The 18,261-nt window shown below is 36.3% G+C and overlaps 2 protein-coding genes across 2 annotated transcripts; one reads left to right on the top strand and one right to left on the bottom strand.

The window, feature by feature from the left end:
* The first annotated feature begins 1,164 nt into the window (after positions 1-1,164).
* LOC111910171 (germin-like protein 9-3) lies at positions 1,165-1,819 on the top strand. Its single transcript, XM_023905984.3, has one exon. The coding sequence runs from the start codon at positions 1,178-1,180 to the stop codon at positions 1,787-1,789; it is 612 nt and encodes a 203-aa protein (XP_023761752.1). The 5' UTR covers positions 1,165-1,177; the 3' UTR covers positions 1,790-1,819.
* Positions 1,820-5,267: 3,448 nt separating this feature from the next.
* On the bottom strand, positions 5,268-6,527 carry LOC111911305 (transcription factor SRM1). The gene is made up of 2 exons (XM_023907129.3): positions 5,922-6,527; positions 5,268-5,816 (listed from the first exon to the last, which is right to left on the bottom strand). Exons 1-2 carry the CDS (start codon positions 6,314-6,316, stop codon positions 5,528-5,530), a joined length of 684 nt encoding a protein of 227 aa, XP_023762897.1. The 5' UTR covers positions 6,317-6,527; the 3' UTR covers positions 5,268-5,527.
* Positions 6,528-18,261: the final 11,734 nt, after the last annotated feature.

Here is an 18,261-nt window from a genome sequence, read left to right as displayed (position 1 = left end):
TAAGAGGATTATGTCAAGAAGATCCTTTTTATCCATTCTTATTCATTGTTGTTATGCATGAGCTTCATGTTGCTTTACATGAAGTTATTCCCAAGAATTCATTTCATGGAGGTATGTGGGAAAAAATGGGTTGGAGGTGTCCTAATTTATATATACACGATGTAATGTTCTTAGGCGAATTGTCGCATGAAAATGCTAGAAGTTTGGTTCAGATTATTAGGTGCTTTTATCTTACATCTGGCCTTAAAATAAATTTTCGAAAAATTAAATTAATGGGGATTGCTGTCGCCCAACCACAAGTGGAAGATATTGATAGTATTGTAGGGTGTAGCCCAATAAAACTCCCTATTATATACCTTAGTATTGTCTCAAAGAAGCACAAAGAAATAGTTAAAAATTTCATTACCAAACTTTCCTTTTTGGTAGCAAGGGGATTTATTATATGTCTTTATTTAGGCTCCCAGTTAACAATTATTTAGAATCCTTTAAAATAGATATTTTTAGGAGATGAAGTTGTTGAGAAGAAATTGACTTAAATTAAATGGAGAAAATGAAGGCTTCTACAGAGAAAGGTGGCTTAGACATGGTTTCTCTATTTATGTTTAGTATATGTCTTCTCTTCAAAGTAGAGGTGGGTGTTCATATTCTTTTTCTTTTTTATCGAGACTAATGCTCTTTAGGTTCGAGATGCTTTTGTATGTAATGTGTTTATGTTGATCTAACATCTTATATTAATTAGCATCTTACTATGTTTTAATAAAATTTCAGTTGTTTAAAAGAAAACAAATATTATTTTTATTTGATGCAGACTTTTAAGTCTTGCTACAGAGAATGATAATCTTAACGGTTTAGAAGTTTCCTTGGTCTCTCCATATATATAGATGATAAAATTGACATCAAGACTTTCAATAGTAAACTTCTCATATAAAAACACATAATAGAATAAAAAACAACATGCCAATATAAGAAAAAACAAACAAAGAAGTTAAAAAAAATAATGTATTTTACGGAACTAACAAAAGAAATAAACATAATTTCCTAGAAGACAGCTCAATGAACAACATTGTATTCTCCAAAGAATTTATCCCCAAATTCCATGTCACGCCTTATAAGAAAATCAAATCCCAAATTTGTAAAATACGAGTCCATTTTTTTTCCGACCAATTTAAATTTTAAGATGATTTCGAAAGTAGAAATAAAGCTTAATGTAGTTTTTATGTTTGCTATATTTTATTCAGCGATAGCCGGTGATCCTGACATCCTCGCTGATTTTGTGGTCCCAAACAACACCACCATCGATGCCAACAACTTCACGTTCACGGGGATGCGTCAATTAGTAGGTGGCGAATATCCAACAACTTTTACAGCATTGAAAGTGAGTATGAACGAGCTTCCGACACTTAATGGACAAAGTGTTTCGTATGCAGTTCTCGAGTTTCCTGTAGGCGCAATCAATCCAGTCCACATCCATCCTCGGGCATCTGAGCTTATGTTTCTTGTTTCAGGAACTCTCCAAGTAGGGTTTGTCGATACTAGTGATAATCTTTTTAAACAAAGCCTCAGAATAGGTGATATTTTTGTTTTCCCTAAAGGACTTGTTCATTTTCAGTATAATAATGACACTACTGAACCCGCATTGGCAATTTCAGCTTTTGGAAGTGCCAATGCTGGCACTCAGTTGATTCCTACAAGTGTTTTTAACACTAGTATCTTTGAGGGTATTTTGGATGCGTCTTTTCATACCACGAGAGCAACCATAAGAAAGATTGAAGATGGGCTCAAGGCATAAATCGATATTTTGGAAATGCTATATTGCTTATTTTGGGTCTTTTTCGCAAAATAAGACTCGTGTTTGTATATACCATTTTCTCTCCTAAGCATTTTTATTAATAACTTGTTGAGAGTAATGTACAAGCATTGTAATGACCTTTGCCAATTTGATGGTTTAAATCTCTAACACTAAAACACCATTAGTCAAAATTTGTTTAAAGATGGCAAATCGGTAATTGCGGTTCCATTACAAAAACTTCTCTTTCCGGTTTATTGTTAGCATAAGTTACAAAATTTGTCCTAAACGACCATATTTTCCATTAATAGCTATGATAACTCCAACCCACAAAGTATCGTCATCTTCAAGAAAATGTCATCTCCATTTGAAAAGAAAGACCATATTAAATGCAAGCAAGCTTCGAATTCCAAGACCACATTCTTCTTTGCAAGCTAACACTTTTTCCAACTACCTCAAGATAAAAACAAAAACCAAATCTCCTCACAAAAAAACTGCTTCATCATGATTCCAACGCTATAAATGACTACCTATGGTGGATTAAACATGGACATACATTAGATCTTAATACTTCCCAAAATGGATTAAAGTATATTAAGTCCACTACCCGCTGATAAAGTCTTGAACTTCCAATTAGAAAGTTTAGTAGTGAACTTTTTTATCACCACCTTCCACCCTTCAACTTCCAATTAGACATGTTAGTTCCTACGGGAAATCTGAGATACCAAAATCATATTAAGGATCATCCAAGATTTTCAACCTCCTGAAAAGTAACTCCAACATCAAAGTTGATTTTAAAACGGAAGCTAGATAGAAATATTTGGGAATCCTTAAAATGCCTCTAGAATTATCTTTGCGACCAATCACCTAGAAATATAAAAATGGATATAACCAAACATGTGCTACTACCCATTCTAGCTCCAAGAAAAATAACTCATGAGAAATAGATTTGTGGTAAAGCAACATGAAGACCTTTCGTAGCCATAATAGGATAACAAAATAACAAATCACCTTGTCATAAACCCCATTTAGTCTTAAATTCATTATGCAGAGACCCATTAACCAAAATGAAAGGCATACAAAAGTTTACACAAGCACAAATCCATTATCCAACCCATCCATTTCATACCGGACCCAATCTTTTAGAGCACTTCATATAGATAATCCCCAAGACAATGAATCATATTATTTTTAGAAATCAACTTCGAACATCGTTAACTTCTTTCATTTCTTGTTTATATAAACTCATGACTTCATTCAATATCTAAAGGTCTAAAATGTGAGCTCATTTAATGAAGATGGATTGCTTCATGTTAAGTTATTAACCACGTCCCAATCACCACACAAGAAGATTAGTCAAAAGTTTACCAATAATTTTTTTACTATAAACCTATAAGGATTATATTTTTTCTTTGAAACGGCAAATATATTATAAAAGACGCACCCCACCTAGCAAGTAACTAGATGAGGGACCAGTTAACAAGATACAAAAGAGTTCAAATAGTTACAAACCAACAAAATGAAAGACTAACCAATCATCCCAATTACAGATTACATTTTTACCCTTGTGTTTTAACCTAGTATACCATGGAGTTAATGCATTAGTCCCATTAAGTGGTGATGTCCTCTCCAGTTGAAATATCCGTTTGTTTTTGAATCTCCATAAATTCCATAACAATCCATATCAAATAAAGGATTATGTGACGATAATCTTTTATAAACTTGGGGTTTAGAACTTTTAATGTGAAATAAAAGGGACGGATTACACTCCTTCAAAATGAAACTAAGATATTGGAACAATATTGTGGCATCCACCTCAAGAATATTAAAGAACTCGCATGTATATCCATTTTACGTTACCAAAATCCCACACAGGTGTTTTAATCTCCTCGCATCTAAAAGAGGCATCAATGTTAGAAAGTTGGTTGCTACAAATATGGGTATATAATTCGGTTTCATGTGAAGGTTGAGCGTGAGCCTCTGGATCAACCTAAAGTTTTTAGAAAATATGAGTGGAATTCATCTTTGACACATGAAGGTAGAGTTGACAATGAGTGGATTTGAGTTGGGTTTGGATTCAATTCATTTATTAACTGGGTTGAAAATTCTAATAGAATTCAAATTTTCGGATAAATGATTTAGACTTGAGTTAACTCATTTAAAATTAAAAAATAAATAAATTAACTAAAAATTTTACCACTTAAATATGAAAAAACTAATGTTGTCGGATGAGGATTAAGATTGTATTATTTTTAAATATAAATAATAATATTTAAATATTTATTAAATTATATATTTCTGTTGAATGAGTTGGCATGTTAATTTTTATTTAATCCAACATATTTAATTTATTAGGAGAGATGGATTGACCCATTTGATTTAAATAGTTTGAAAATCTCAATCTCAATTACTTTTGAATTGGATTCATATTGAATTCACAAGTTATATCGATTTGCGACTCTACGTGATGGTTTTGAGAACTCATCTACCATAATACCATGAATAAAAAAAACTTGTCTCCCTTATTGTTTTATAATACAAAAATGTTTTATCACTTTGGATCTCCCACCAAGTTTTAGTTTCAGAAGCTAAATCTGGCTTTTTACATTCATTCGATATCCCCTAATTCTTTAACATAATTAATATTCAATTCCAACTCATCCCAAGTCACAATACCTCTTTAGATGGCATTGATTTCTTTGAGTTTCTTTTAAATCTTTTTCTTTAGGTCCTTGGATTTTTCTTTTTTTCTTTCTAAATACCAAACTATAATTACCAACAGAATCCTCCACCTGCACTTAGGCAACATTGCACATACTCCTTCAATATACTTCAAATTAAGATCAAGAATCTCCTTATTCTTTCACATCAATGACAAGTTAAGAATCTTCAAGAAATCTTTGAGGCTATAATTAATCTAATTTTGAATATCCCAAAAAGTCAAGGACTCATGGCTGATTTCCAACCCTAGAAAATGTCGTTTTTTATTTGAAATAATCAAGTACAAACTAATAAACATTCTTTAAGGATTGATAGAAACTTGGACAAGATATATCTTGATCAATCAATGACAACAACCACACATTCAAAGAGGTTACACATCTGTCGTAATATACAAAGAATGACAATAAATATTGAAAACGACATTAAACAAAATACACTCCAAGTAAAAAAAATGTTATTAATCCAACAACCAAACACATGAAAATGAACAACTACCAAATCTTGAAGTACTTGCAAGGGAAGAAAAATAGGTTTTGATTGCGAATAGCCGAATATGATAGAATGAGCCAAAAAACATTTCATTTTCAAAAGTCAAAGACTTATCCAATAGTCAAAATCTCCAATTTTGCCATCAACATCATTCTATCTCCTATGTCCCTATTGTCTTGGTATTCACAATTTTTATAAAACTTGAAAACTCAAATTAAAAGATTAAAAACTCAATCCCCATAAATATATTCCATTCAACTCCGTACTATAAATATAAACTTATCAAACTAATCATAACAATTAATAAAATAATTGTTTGATTCCGAGTTTTAAAACTACATTAATCACACTAGAATTCACATCCAAACACCCTAAATACTCTAATATCTAAATCTCTTGTGTCTCAAACTCTCAAAAAAAAACTAAAACTTTACAAATTTATATTGGAATGTTAAAATGGGAGGGTAAATTTGTCCTATTTTATGTATGACTAGTTTTGTAATTTGTACGGATGTTTAAGTTTTACTTTCACATAGGGTAGCCAAAGTTTTGTTGACGTTCATACCCCAATTGCGGTGTTGCTCCTCCTTGGAAGTTCGTCGATGGTGGTGGCGGTGGCGGCACAGCGATGGTGTCTGTGGTGGTGGTGATGTCATGGATGCTTGATCTTTTCCTTTCTTTCTTCATCGAATTCTGCCGGAGAAAATACTTCTGAGCGTGACTCGCGACTTGTGTTGGCGTCCGTGAAACGACAACGTTTCTTGAAATGCTCCGCCAGTCTCCCTTTCCGTACCGTTGCAGTCCGATCAGAAATAATCTGTTGAGAATGGAAAAGTCGAATCAAAATCACGATATTGGGATATGAAATGGGGGAATTGAATTGAATTGATCAAAATGTATTAAGTTATTAAGCAGAAAGTACCTGTGTTCTTCTTCCGTCCATGGTGTCCCTTTCTTTCTTTCACCATCTCCATGTTTAGATCCTTTTGTCATTCCAAACGAGATCTGACTCGCTCGCAACTCGGGGTCCCAACTCAGAAACGACTCGTCGCCATCATCATCGGCGTAACTTGGTAACTCCACTTGACCGGAATCAATCTGAAGCAAATCATGTACCAACACCTCGTAATGAGCTCTGACCTGTTCCGCCGTCTTACCCGGCACCGCATCGGCGATCTTCTGCCACCGTCCGATTACATCGTCTGGGAACATCACCAACGCGTCCTCAAACAACTTATCTTCGTATCGTGTCCATGTAGACTCCGCCGCTACCGCCGCCGCGGCGTCGATTGCCCAGTCGGTGTCTTGATGATACATCAAAATTGAATCGGTCTGGCAACTAAAAGATAGGGATTTTGGGGGTTTCTACCTCTAAATCTTCGACTTGAAAGTTTGTAATCTCTAGATTTTGGCGATTGAGTTTGTGAATGGATTTGGGGTGAGGGATTTGAGGGTTGTGTAGTTTGGTTTTTCTAAGAACACTTTTTCTTGCTTACAATTAATGAATTCGTTGATGGGTTGGTGAATCCGTGCGCGTATTTATATGTGCAATTGTAGCCGTAAAATATTTCTACTATGTCTATTAAATCAAAATAAATATTTTTAGATTATGTTTAATTTTGTAGATTTTTGATATATTTTATTGTGCAAAAATAGTATTTTGTATTTTATCCTAATTTATTATATTAAAATAAATGTATAATAACATGATTTCATTTAAACTATGAGTGATTCGCGCTTCGAGGCGGTCTAATTTTTTTATGTTTATATATTTCGATGTTTTTCGGTTTTTTCTTCTTGTTTGTTGTTTCTATTTTGTGTGTATATAATGTTTTGAAGAAAATATGGTTGTATAGTAGAGTATCAAAGATGAGGGACCAAAAACATCAACTCCACAAATTAATATGGAAACAAACTTGGTGTATCACATTTAGTAAATGTCAGGGACCAAAAATGACAAAATTTTGAAATATTTTTGGTTAATAATAGAGAAAATCGAAGTCGGTTGACCAAAGGTGTCAACTCCATAAATTAATATTATAAAAAGTTGATGAGAAACCAAAATTGGCAAAGTCATAAAATTTCGTGGCAAAACTTTGATCAATAAAAATATATTATTCATAACCTGTTATGTAAATTAATTATATACAAGATACGGTCAGTCACATGTCAAAATCTTAGAAGACAGACGAAAGTTTCCAAAAATATAGGAAATATAGGGCCAAAAGTGTAACCCACTAAAGGTTACTATTCCATAAGATCAACTAGAAAAGATTCCCCAACGTTGCCGGGGTCGGAAGGTATTGCTTTGTAAAGTAAAGTAGCATGTTTGTAACATCCCAAAAATACGAGCCAAAAATTTCATTTTTAGAACATATACTTAGCAAACATTAGAAATAAAACGTTCACCGATCATAGCATTTCATAAAAGTTATCGCATGTCTTGAAAAAACATTTTATAAAAACATAATATCGTCAGAGTACAATTTCCCAAGAGGATCTCATAGCGCGGAATACAAGGCATGTGTGTGATGGGCCGCTACCACGCCAGCTCCTTCCCCCTCGAAGAAGAGGTACCTGAAACCAAAACTGAAAACTGTAAGCACGAAGTTTAGTGAGTTCCCCCAACATACCACATACCATACAATCACATAACATACATATATTGTCAGGCATATCTGGGTGCCCGACCTACCCCTTCGGTCCTCTCGACCGGATACTGTCTAGTATATCTAGGAGCTGGCCTCCCCTTCAGTCCTCTCGACCGGATACTGACCAGTATATCTAGGAGCTTGCCTCCCCTTCGGTCCTCTCGACCGGATACTGACTAGCATATCTAGGTGCTGGTCTCCCCTTCGGTCCTCTCGACCGGATACTGGGGACTATTTCACCCCCTACTACTACCACATAACACATATATCTCATAATCTATCTAGCATGGCTGGGCATGACCGCCCCTTCGGCCCTATCGACCGGTATACCGGGGACTATCTCCCCCTACTGTCACTAGCACATAGCATCATATCATACTAGCACAATAACATTTCACAGGTAGTAGCAACCCTAGATGAATATCACAGAGACAAACATCTATCATACATTCCTACTGGTGGGTCGGCATTGTGGCCGTAGACCCACCGCTACTGGAAGGTAACTCACCTCAAAGTAGTTGCTGGTCTGCGTAGGAACTGACTGTCTTCTGCTGCTGCTGCTCCGGAAATCCTCCGACTATAATTCCCACAAAACCCTTAGTCAAATACTGCTAACCGAACTCAGGGTAAAATGACCATTTACCCCTAACCAAACCAAGAGTCAAAGTCAAAGTCAACTGCCAGTTGACCCGACTCGCCGAGTTGACTTGCCAACTCACCGAGTCCCTATCCCTTTGTCCGACCATAAACCCGTCTCTACTCGTCAAGTTAAGCATTGACTCGACGAGTTTTCCTTCTAAACCAAAGGCCAATAGTCCTTCATCCTACTCGCCGAGTTGTATGAACAACTCGTCGAGTTCATCTTCATCCGAAGAACACTCTATGCTGAGACTCGCCGAGCTGTATGAACAACTCGCCGAGTCTGTTCTTGAGGCAAGAAGATTGCCTTGAACTCGCCAAGTCGTGGCATTGACTCGCCGAGTTACTTCATAAGTGAGTCTGGCTTCCGACCCACTGAGTCACACCCCATGACTCACTACTCCAACCCGTAACACGAAAAGGGGGAAAACTCGGGGACTCGCGACTCGACTCGCCGAGTCTGCCACATGCAAATACTATATACTCGATTTTGCTTGAATCCAGCTCATGCCATTCATAGATCTGGGTTTCTAGGGCCTGATTAACACGTAAAGTTTCCAACTTTACGTGTAAATAAACACCAATGAAGGTTTTAGGGCTCAAATGCACTAAAAGAGTAGATCTAGGGCTTTCATGCAATATGGTTCCATAAAGGTAGTAAATCCAAGCTCCTGGAGCTCAATAATGCCTAGATCTATAGGCTAAACAACTTATTACAAACCCTAATACACAAACAAGCTTGGGGAAAGGCTCAAGAAGGACTTTCATGGAGCTACAAGGGACAATAAGCATGAAAACAGAGGGAAACTGAGTTATACCTCAAGGAAATCGTTGAGATAACACAAGGATGTCTGTCCTCCTTCTTCTCTTCTTGATCTACTCTCCTTCCCTCTCCAAATCTTCAAGAAAACACACCAAAATGCTTCAATCCCACAAGGAACAAGGCTTGGACGAAGTAGAGAGCTCTGAGGGTGAAGGGGGCGAGCTTGGGGGCGGATAAGAAGGTTTAAATAGGGTGCAAACCCTTGAAATTTAGGGTTTCATTAGACAGCGGGGACTCGCCGAGTCCAGAATGTGGACTCGCCAAGTCGCCAACTTAAATGTGCCCCCAGACCCGTCTCTACTCGGCGAGTCGGGCCTACAACTCGCCGAGTCCAAGGCTAAAAATGAAAAATACTTAGATAGGTTTTACGTACCAGAAACCAGGTGCTACAATGTTGAATTGCATCGAGATAATCTAGTAAAGGAAGATAAACAATGTTATCTAATTACATAAGAAAAGAAATCTAAATCATTATTTCTTGCAATAAATGAGGAAAATAAAGAAATGGTCTCACAAATTGAACTTTATTGCCATGTATGGCAGCGGCCGGAAAACCAATCCGAAAAATATAGACCGTTGTTTTTTGTCCGTTAATGTGAGAGTAATTTGGTCTTTTAAGGTAGTAGGGACTGAATTTTTGACGACGGGTAAACCATATGACCATTTATGTAATTTTGGCGGCGGAGGTGGTGGTAATGGTAGCTGGTGGGTGGCTTTATGGTATTGGCTGGGTATTTTCTAATAAATAAAACATTAATTTAAAACCAAAAAGAGAAATATAAATTAATAAAAAAATCGCATTAGGAGTAAAAGAGTGATTTCGGTTTCCATCGTTGTCCTCAGTGTGTTAAATCTGGTAAACCACAGGGACCAATCGTGTAATTTTGTCTAATAATAATAATAATAATAATAATAATAATAATAATAATAATAATAATAATAATAATAATAATAATAATAATAATAATAATGAGGGACCATTTCTGCCAAAAGACTAAATACTAATAATATGTAATAAAAGACGAGGGTTATGAAAAATTCAAATGAAAGTGAAAGGGTTGTTTGTGAACAAAAGCATAAAGGTGAAAGGTCAATGTTGTAAGTAGTTTTTTAAAACCAACATAAGTTAGAGGACCAAAAGTGAGAAAAAAAAATTGACAAAAAAAGAGGAGCAAACATACATAACCTTAGGGACCAATCTTGCCAAACACTTAGGAAGTTACTATTCCTAACTTTCATATCTTTAATATATATATACATTGATGAGATTTAATTCTATATAAAATCTATTAAAATTTATACAACAACATTATAAAGATGAATAACTTCATTCTTCCTATTTTTTTCATCCCACATGTCATATAGATTTCACATACCTACTTTTTTCTTCTTTCAATTACAACCCACTAATATTAAACACTTAAAAATACATATCTTTTAACTCATACAATTACACAACTTTCAACTAACACTTGCTTAGGCTTTTAGGGATGAAACATGTTCAATAACCCGCCAAAATGTGGTATTCATATGATATTACACACCATGGGATGGTGTTCATGAAGGACCGACGATACCTCCCTCATCTATATATTCTTCCCGAACGACTTCGTGCATCCTAACTCCTCAGATCACACCTAAAATTTCTTTAAAAGTTTAGAATATAAAATGATCATGAATCATTAATTTAGGCAAGATCAGAAAATAAAACAATTATAATAAATAAAAATCTAAGTAGAATGGTTTTAATAAAAATACAATAGGGTGACTCACGTTTGGTATTCATATGGTATTACACACCATGGGATGGTGTTCATGAAGGACCAACAATACCTCCCTCATCTACGTCTTCTTCCCAAGCGACTTCGTACATCCTAACTCCTAAGGTCAAACCCAATGTAACGTCCTATTTTGAATCGATTCCTAATTCGAGGCTGTGGCCCGAAGATCAGTCATTAAAAGGATTAAAGCCTTTAAAAAAGTGAGAACTAGGCCCATTTGGGTGCGAGTGATGTATTTGAAGTGATCTGGTGTTCGGTTCGTGTTTTAAAGCCTACTGAAATTTCGGTAAAGTGTCAGTTCGGGCTTTTGTGGAAACTGTGTAACATCCCAAAAATGCAAACCAAAAATTTTGTTTTAATATTACTAAAACCCACAATATCAAATGTCATACAATAAAACCATGAATCGTATGTCTCAAAACGCCATAGTAAAAGTATCAAATCAAACTAGTGTCACTGTCATATCAAACATCTGAACAAACTCCCAGGATAAAACTGTGGTGTGTGCCATGCCATCATCCCGATCTCTTGCTCTTGCTAGCGGTAGTACCTGAAACCACAACTGAAACTGTAAGCACGAAGCATAGTGAGCTCCTCTAAACTACCACATACATACAATAACATATAAAGCAACTACTAGGCCTTGCCCACTGCATCAGACTGAAGTCCAAAAACTGCATCGGACTGATGTCCGGAACTAACTAGGGCCTTTCCCTCTGCATCGGACCGAAGTCCAGAACTAACCAGGGCCTTGCCCTCTGCATCGGACCGAGGTCCGGAAACTGCATTGGATCGAAGTCCGGAACTAACCAGGATTTTTCCCTCTGCATCGGACCGAAGTCCGGAAACTAACTGAACATAGCATAGCATAATCATAACTACTAGCATAAATACATATACTGCATACTGCATCAGACCGAAGTTCGGGACACATAACACAAGGACTTTCTTGAATCACAAAGACATCAAGCACACTGAACTACTGCATCGGATCGAAGTCTGGAACTACTGCTAACTAAACGGGTCGGCATTGTGGTCGTAGACCCGTTCCTATTGGAAGGAAGACTCACCTCGTAAGGGGTTAAGTATTAAGCACTTAATGAGCTGGGAAAGGTTCCAGACTTGTACGTTGGGCATACCAAGTGGTATGTTGCACATACGCAGTCAAACCATCACATCTGGTCAACATCTGAGTATGCCCCGCGTACCAGCTGAGTACGTCCATCATACTCAGTTGAGTTAACTCGTTTTACTTTTTGACTTTAACCAAGTTGACCTAAGGGTATTTTGAGTAGGGTTTGATATTTGTCATTATTTGGGGTACAAGTGACCAGTTGAGCTAACATTCGGAGTTGCATTTTGTTCAACGATCAGTTTAGAATGAGAGGTGAGTTTTGCCTCAATGTACCTATGGGTCGAAGGCACCAATGTTTCCGTATTAGTTATGTATCCTGGTTCGGAGGATGTTGTTATGATCTAGTTATCTATTAGACATGTGTCCTAGTATATAGGACGTAGTATGTGGTAGTGATTCGTAGATCCAACTGATTATATGCTATCTAGTTATATGTTTATCTGTTGTTGGATATATGTATATGTTATGTATATGTCGACATAGTATGGTTGGGTTGAGGTAGTATTGATTTGTACGGTAGCCAACAGACCCGAGAGCAAGCAAGACATAAGTTGTGGGCTTGTAGGGCAAACCAGACTTATAATGTGGGCTCAGGAGCAAACCAGAAATAAGCTATGGGCATGAAGGGGCAAGCCAGACTCATACTGTATGCTCATGGGTAATACATTCTATTATCTATTGACCCATTATTTGTTGTTATATGTTTGTGTATTGGTACCTTAGGGGAAACTCACTAAGATTTGGCTTACAGTTTCAGTTTATTGTTTCAGGTACTTCTGATAACTGTGTCAAGGCAAACGCATGACCGTGCACATCTTCCTGTTTTTATGATATTGGGTCTTGGGAAAACGCTGATTTTGGATAATACTTTTGAAACAATGGATTTTTAAACACTTTATGGATGAAATGGGTTGCTTTTGAAAATTTTAAATTTCTATGATTTTTGGGATGTTACAGACAGTTTGTATCATTGTTCTCGAATTGATACTTGAAGTGTTTGAAGAGGCAAGATGAAGACTACTTTCATAACTGAACATAAAGGGGGAGATTGTTGGGATTCATATATTTGTTATGTTGTGTTTGAGTTATTATGTGAAAGGGATTTTATAGGTATATGTTTAGTCTTCACTTGTATATGAGAACAACTTTATTTGTGTTCGTATTTTTTTTACTTAGGCTTTACAGTTTGTGTTAGCTTGTTTTGGCAGTTATGTTAGTTTAGGCATCCTGACCTTATTGGCCAGTGTCTAACCGACATCCTTGTACTCAATATATAAGGTTAGTTAGTTAGTGGTAGAGGGTATCATTTAAGAGATTGTTCATTACGTCATTGTACTTGAAAATATTTTACTCTCTTAATGCAAATCATATCTTATTTACTTTGAGGAGTTCATTAAATTACGTCTTTGCATTATGATTTCATTCTTAGAGAATATCAAGGATCCTACAATTCATTACTTAATACACAAACTTCTTAATACCTAATGGATTCAAGGCTTCAGTGAATATATAAATCATGCACTCCACGTCTCAAGTCATAAATATCCTCAAGGTGTTAATGAACCACATAAATAACACTTTATGATTGTTAAGCTTTACCAAACCATGGCATAATCATTATTCAAGGTTTCTATTCCAATTCAAGAGTATGATTGCAACTTTTCAATGGGATTCCAAACAACAATAATGAAGTTGTGATGTTTAAATCCTTTGTGAGAGTTGTAAATTAATGTAGACCTTTGTAAATCCTCAAAATAGTTATAGGTTTGGTTTGAATAACTCATTTCCAATTTTGTTCAATAATTTATAAAGTTTAACTAGATTAAAAACCTCTTTATTCCATTCTATTGGTGAGATACCATTGGAATCACTAGTTCCCATCATAAACTGCATTGAAACGATGGAAACACAACAAAGACCAATCATATAAACTAGTTCCCATAACAATTACATAGATACCTTGAACTGGATCTAATAATGAAGCTAAAACAAGTGTACAAGTTGAGATTGGAGTCTTAAAAATTGGTTCGAACTGAAAAAAAAAAAAAAAAACAAAAGCAGTTCAACGACAATTTTATGTCAATATCTAGATCGGATCGAACGAGAAGGTTTCTTCAAAAACCAGGTTGAATTGGTAAAAAAAAAACATTTGAATCAATTTATTGCATTTAGATGGCTAGATTTCACTCATCCCATTAAGAATCTGCATCTCCAAATAAAATTGAACAACTCAATCGATCAAGTTATCCGGAGTGTACACAACTCGGAGGCTTGCGATACACACCACTATCGAACATGACTTCAATGAATAATAGACACCGGTTCGACGATCTTTAAAACTTGAAGATTGATAATTCTTAATAGTTATGTATATGACTTTATAATATAATTCACTATGATAAGAATTTATACTTTTGGATGTCAAATTCATTATTATATATATGTCAAAAAATAAAAAATACATAAAAATTATGGAAACCGGGTTGAATCGGCGGTCAAACAGGGTACTAGTCACTAGATTGGTTCAACTAAAAAACTAGTTTTTAAAACATTGACTAAAATAATCAGGAACGATGTTTTAAAAATCGGTTCGAATAGGTCGTTCAGACTGAGAACCAAAGACAAAATCGATTCAACAACAACGAATTTATGCCAGTTTCTAGACTAGATCGAATCAGATGGTCTCCCCAAAAACTAGGTGAACAATTATGATAGAATCAGTAACAAATTTCTTGAACCACTTTATTGGACCAATATAGTTAGATTCCACTTTATTGAACCAGGTCTGACTCGGCGAGTTTGTGCGTCAGACAGAGGGTGTTTCCGGATTTAGCTGCTATTTTGACTTGGATTTGATGCCTAAATCGTTTTTTGAAGTTAAAATCCGAATTTTATCTTAATTAAATGATTATCCTTTCCAAAACAATAGATAATTTCAAATCTTTTTAATATTGGTTGTTTATATGATAAATATGGATTATTTAAAATAATTTGGTAATTATCTAATGACTAAAATAAGATTAGGTCAAATATAGATAATTATGAAATTAATTGTTTAATTTGAATTATTTGTTATTTGATGCCTTGTGTTTTGAAAAGTTCAAAACTTGCCCTCAAGTTTTGAAATTTGAATTTTGTGATTAAAAGTTTAATTTTGAATAATTTAAATTTCAAACCCTTAGAATTTTACAAGTTTAAAATTCAACCCTATGCTATTATATATTATTACAAGCTTAATTAATATATATATATATATATATATATATATAACTTAAAATGCTAGTCTTACCGTTAGTAGGCCTCATTCACGAAGCCAGTCTATAAGGTGGGTATAAGGTTGTTGCCTATACAATGACGCTTAATGGGTGTACACTCACATCTACCACTTGCTTGACTGGTGGAGGGTCGTTAGCCGAACGGGTAGGATAGGGCAACCCTCTCCTCATTAAAAGTATAATGTAAGATACAAAGTAACTACATGTTTTTCAAATTTCCAATCTTAGTTATTGTAGGGTAAAATGTGAAAATGATGCTAATCCATGGAATTACACTTCGTACCCTTGTCAAATGTAGATGGAGCACGTGTGGTTAACCGGCACATCAATTTGGGGATGACATTGGTAGCGAAGGGTGACTCGATGTTTGTAATAGATCAATGGAGTGTGTGTGGTTTACCGGCACATTGATTAGGTGATAGAGACATTGAGTGCACCATGTTGATTCGCATGGTTATTCACAATTTGTTTGCGATCCTCGGCATCCCAATCGCAAATTTGAAATGCATATCGAGATTTAAACATGCCATTGAAAAGTTCAATGAATCTCAAAGATCTAGGAGTTTTCTATACATTTAAAACCTAAATTGCCTTTTCGTTTTTCATGGTGAGAATTAGTGAATCGTCGTTCACTTACCTTCAAATTATTTACTTTTAGAGTACGACATCCCTTTCTAAGTTGTAAATAATGTTGTTGGATCCTAGCCCTAATTTCTCATTTGGGTGTTTAATTAGGGATTCATTTCTAATCAAACTTTGCTCCTTTTTTTAGATGTCTGGAAACAACAACAACAACAACGCTTATGGGTCATTCTCGTTGATGAACCTGTGACAGAAAGTGACATTTGATGGGTCAACTTCAACGAGTGGATGAGGTATATTCGCATGATCACACGCTACAAGGACAAATAATATGTCCTCGATGAAAAGCTTGAGAAGATCATCCCAAATGTTGCTACTCCTGAAGAGTTGGCCGCCTTTGAGGCCCACGAGTGTGATGCTACGAAAGTTCACTGCATCATGCTGGCCACTATGAACCTCGAACTCCAAAAGTCCTATGAGGACATGTATCCGTATGAAATGCATCAGGATTTGCTGGACAGGTATCACCAGAGAGCGAGGCAAGAGCGCTATGAGATCATTACTAACATGATCACCGCTAAGATAGGGAGTGGAGAATCCCTAACCTCTCATTTGCAGAAAATGTAGAGGTATGTTGATCGTCTTCTCAAACTTAATGTTAAGTTTGATGAGGATTTGGCTATCGACATAATCCTCCATTCCTTTCCCTCCTGCTACAACCAGTTTAGGATGACCTACCACATGAACAAGGAGGAGGTCTCCTTGAGCAAGCTCCAAGGACTCTTGAGGACTGCTGAGAGCAACCTCAAAGACAAATTCGTTGCACCGTCCCCTGCTGTGGCCGCTCCTGTGATGGCAATAGGTCAAGGAAAGGGTAAAAAGAGGAAGGCTCCATGTAAGAGACACCATAAGGGGAAACCCCGTGATGGTTCGTCCTCAAGTGGGACCAAAGCAGGCCCTGCTAAACCCTCTTCTGATCCCAAAGAAGCAGAGTGCTTCTATTGCCACCAAAGGGCCACTGGAAGCGAAGCTGCCCTCAATATATGCAAGACATAAGAGATGTGAAGATTAAGCCCACATTTACAGGTATGTATTCTATTAAATTTAATAACTCGTCATTTGCTACTTCATGGGTTCTTGATACAGGGTGTGGTTACCACATTTGTTTTGATATGCAGGGCCTAAAAAGAAGTAGGGAGGTGGAACATGGAAAGATGAACCTGATTATGGGAAACAGAAGATCATCGCCTGTGACCAAAGTCGATGTTTATTCTTTAGTGTTGAGCAATGGGTTAGGGATAGATTTAAACAGTTGTTGTTATTCGCCATATATGGCAAGAAACATTATTTCATTTTATGGATTGTTTAGACAAGGTTTCAGATATTATTTTGATAATAGTAATGGTTCTATTAACGTTTATTTGAATGGTGTCTTTTATTTCAATGCATTACCTTGTAATGGGATTTATGAATCTGTGATGGTTGTTGATAATTTAGGAAATAATGTTTTAAATATTGATTCATCTACTAGTCTAGACAAAGCATGCTTGTGGCATTGTCGCCTTGGCCATGTCAACAAGAAACGCATAGCCTAACTCCAAAAGGATGGAGTTTTGGAGTCATTCGACCTTAGGGACGATGACACGTGTGAATCTTGTTTACTTGGGAAGATGACCAAGTCACCCTTTACTGGCACTTGTGAAAAGGATGAGGGTTTATTGGATCTCATACAGACCGTTGTGTGTGGGCCCTTTAGATCCACCACTAGGGATGATTGCCGCTTCTACGTGACTTTTACAGACGATTATAGCAGATATGGATATATCTACCTAATCAAGCAAAAGTAGGAAACCTTTGAAAAGTTCAAAGAGTTTAAGAATGAAGTGGAGAATCAGCTGGGCAGGAGAATCAAGATGCTTCGGTCAGACCGAGGAAGAGAGTACCTAAGTCTTGAGTTTCACGACTATCTAAAAGAATGCGGAATTGTTTCGCAATTGACACCTCTGGGGACGCCACAATTGAATGGTGTGGCTGAGATACGTAATCGGACCTTGTTGGACATGGTTCGTTCTATGATGAGTCGGACTTCGTTACCAATAGCTTTCTGGGGGTATGCCTTAGAGACTACCGCCCATATACTTAACTTAGTTCCCACCAAGAAGGTTTCCAAGACTCCTCATGAGATGTGGACAGGGAAGGCTCCCTCGTTGGCACATATTAAGGTTTGGGGTTGCGAGGCTTTTGTGAGACGAGAGACTCACGATAAGCTCGAACCTCGTAGTGAGAAGTGTTATTTCATCGGCTATCCGTAGAAGTCTTTTGGCTATCTTTTCTATAGACCGAGTGATAATGTTGTCTTCGTTGCTAGAAGAGGAG

The sequence above is a fragment of the Lactuca sativa genome, chromosome 9, assembly GCF_002870075.4.
Source record: "Lactuca sativa cultivar Salinas chromosome 9, Lsat_Salinas_v11, whole genome shotgun sequence".
NCBI lineage: Eukaryota > Viridiplantae > Streptophyta > Magnoliopsida > Asterales > Asteraceae > Lactuca > Lactuca sativa.
This window is presented reverse-complemented; position numbering and strand designations above follow the sequence as displayed.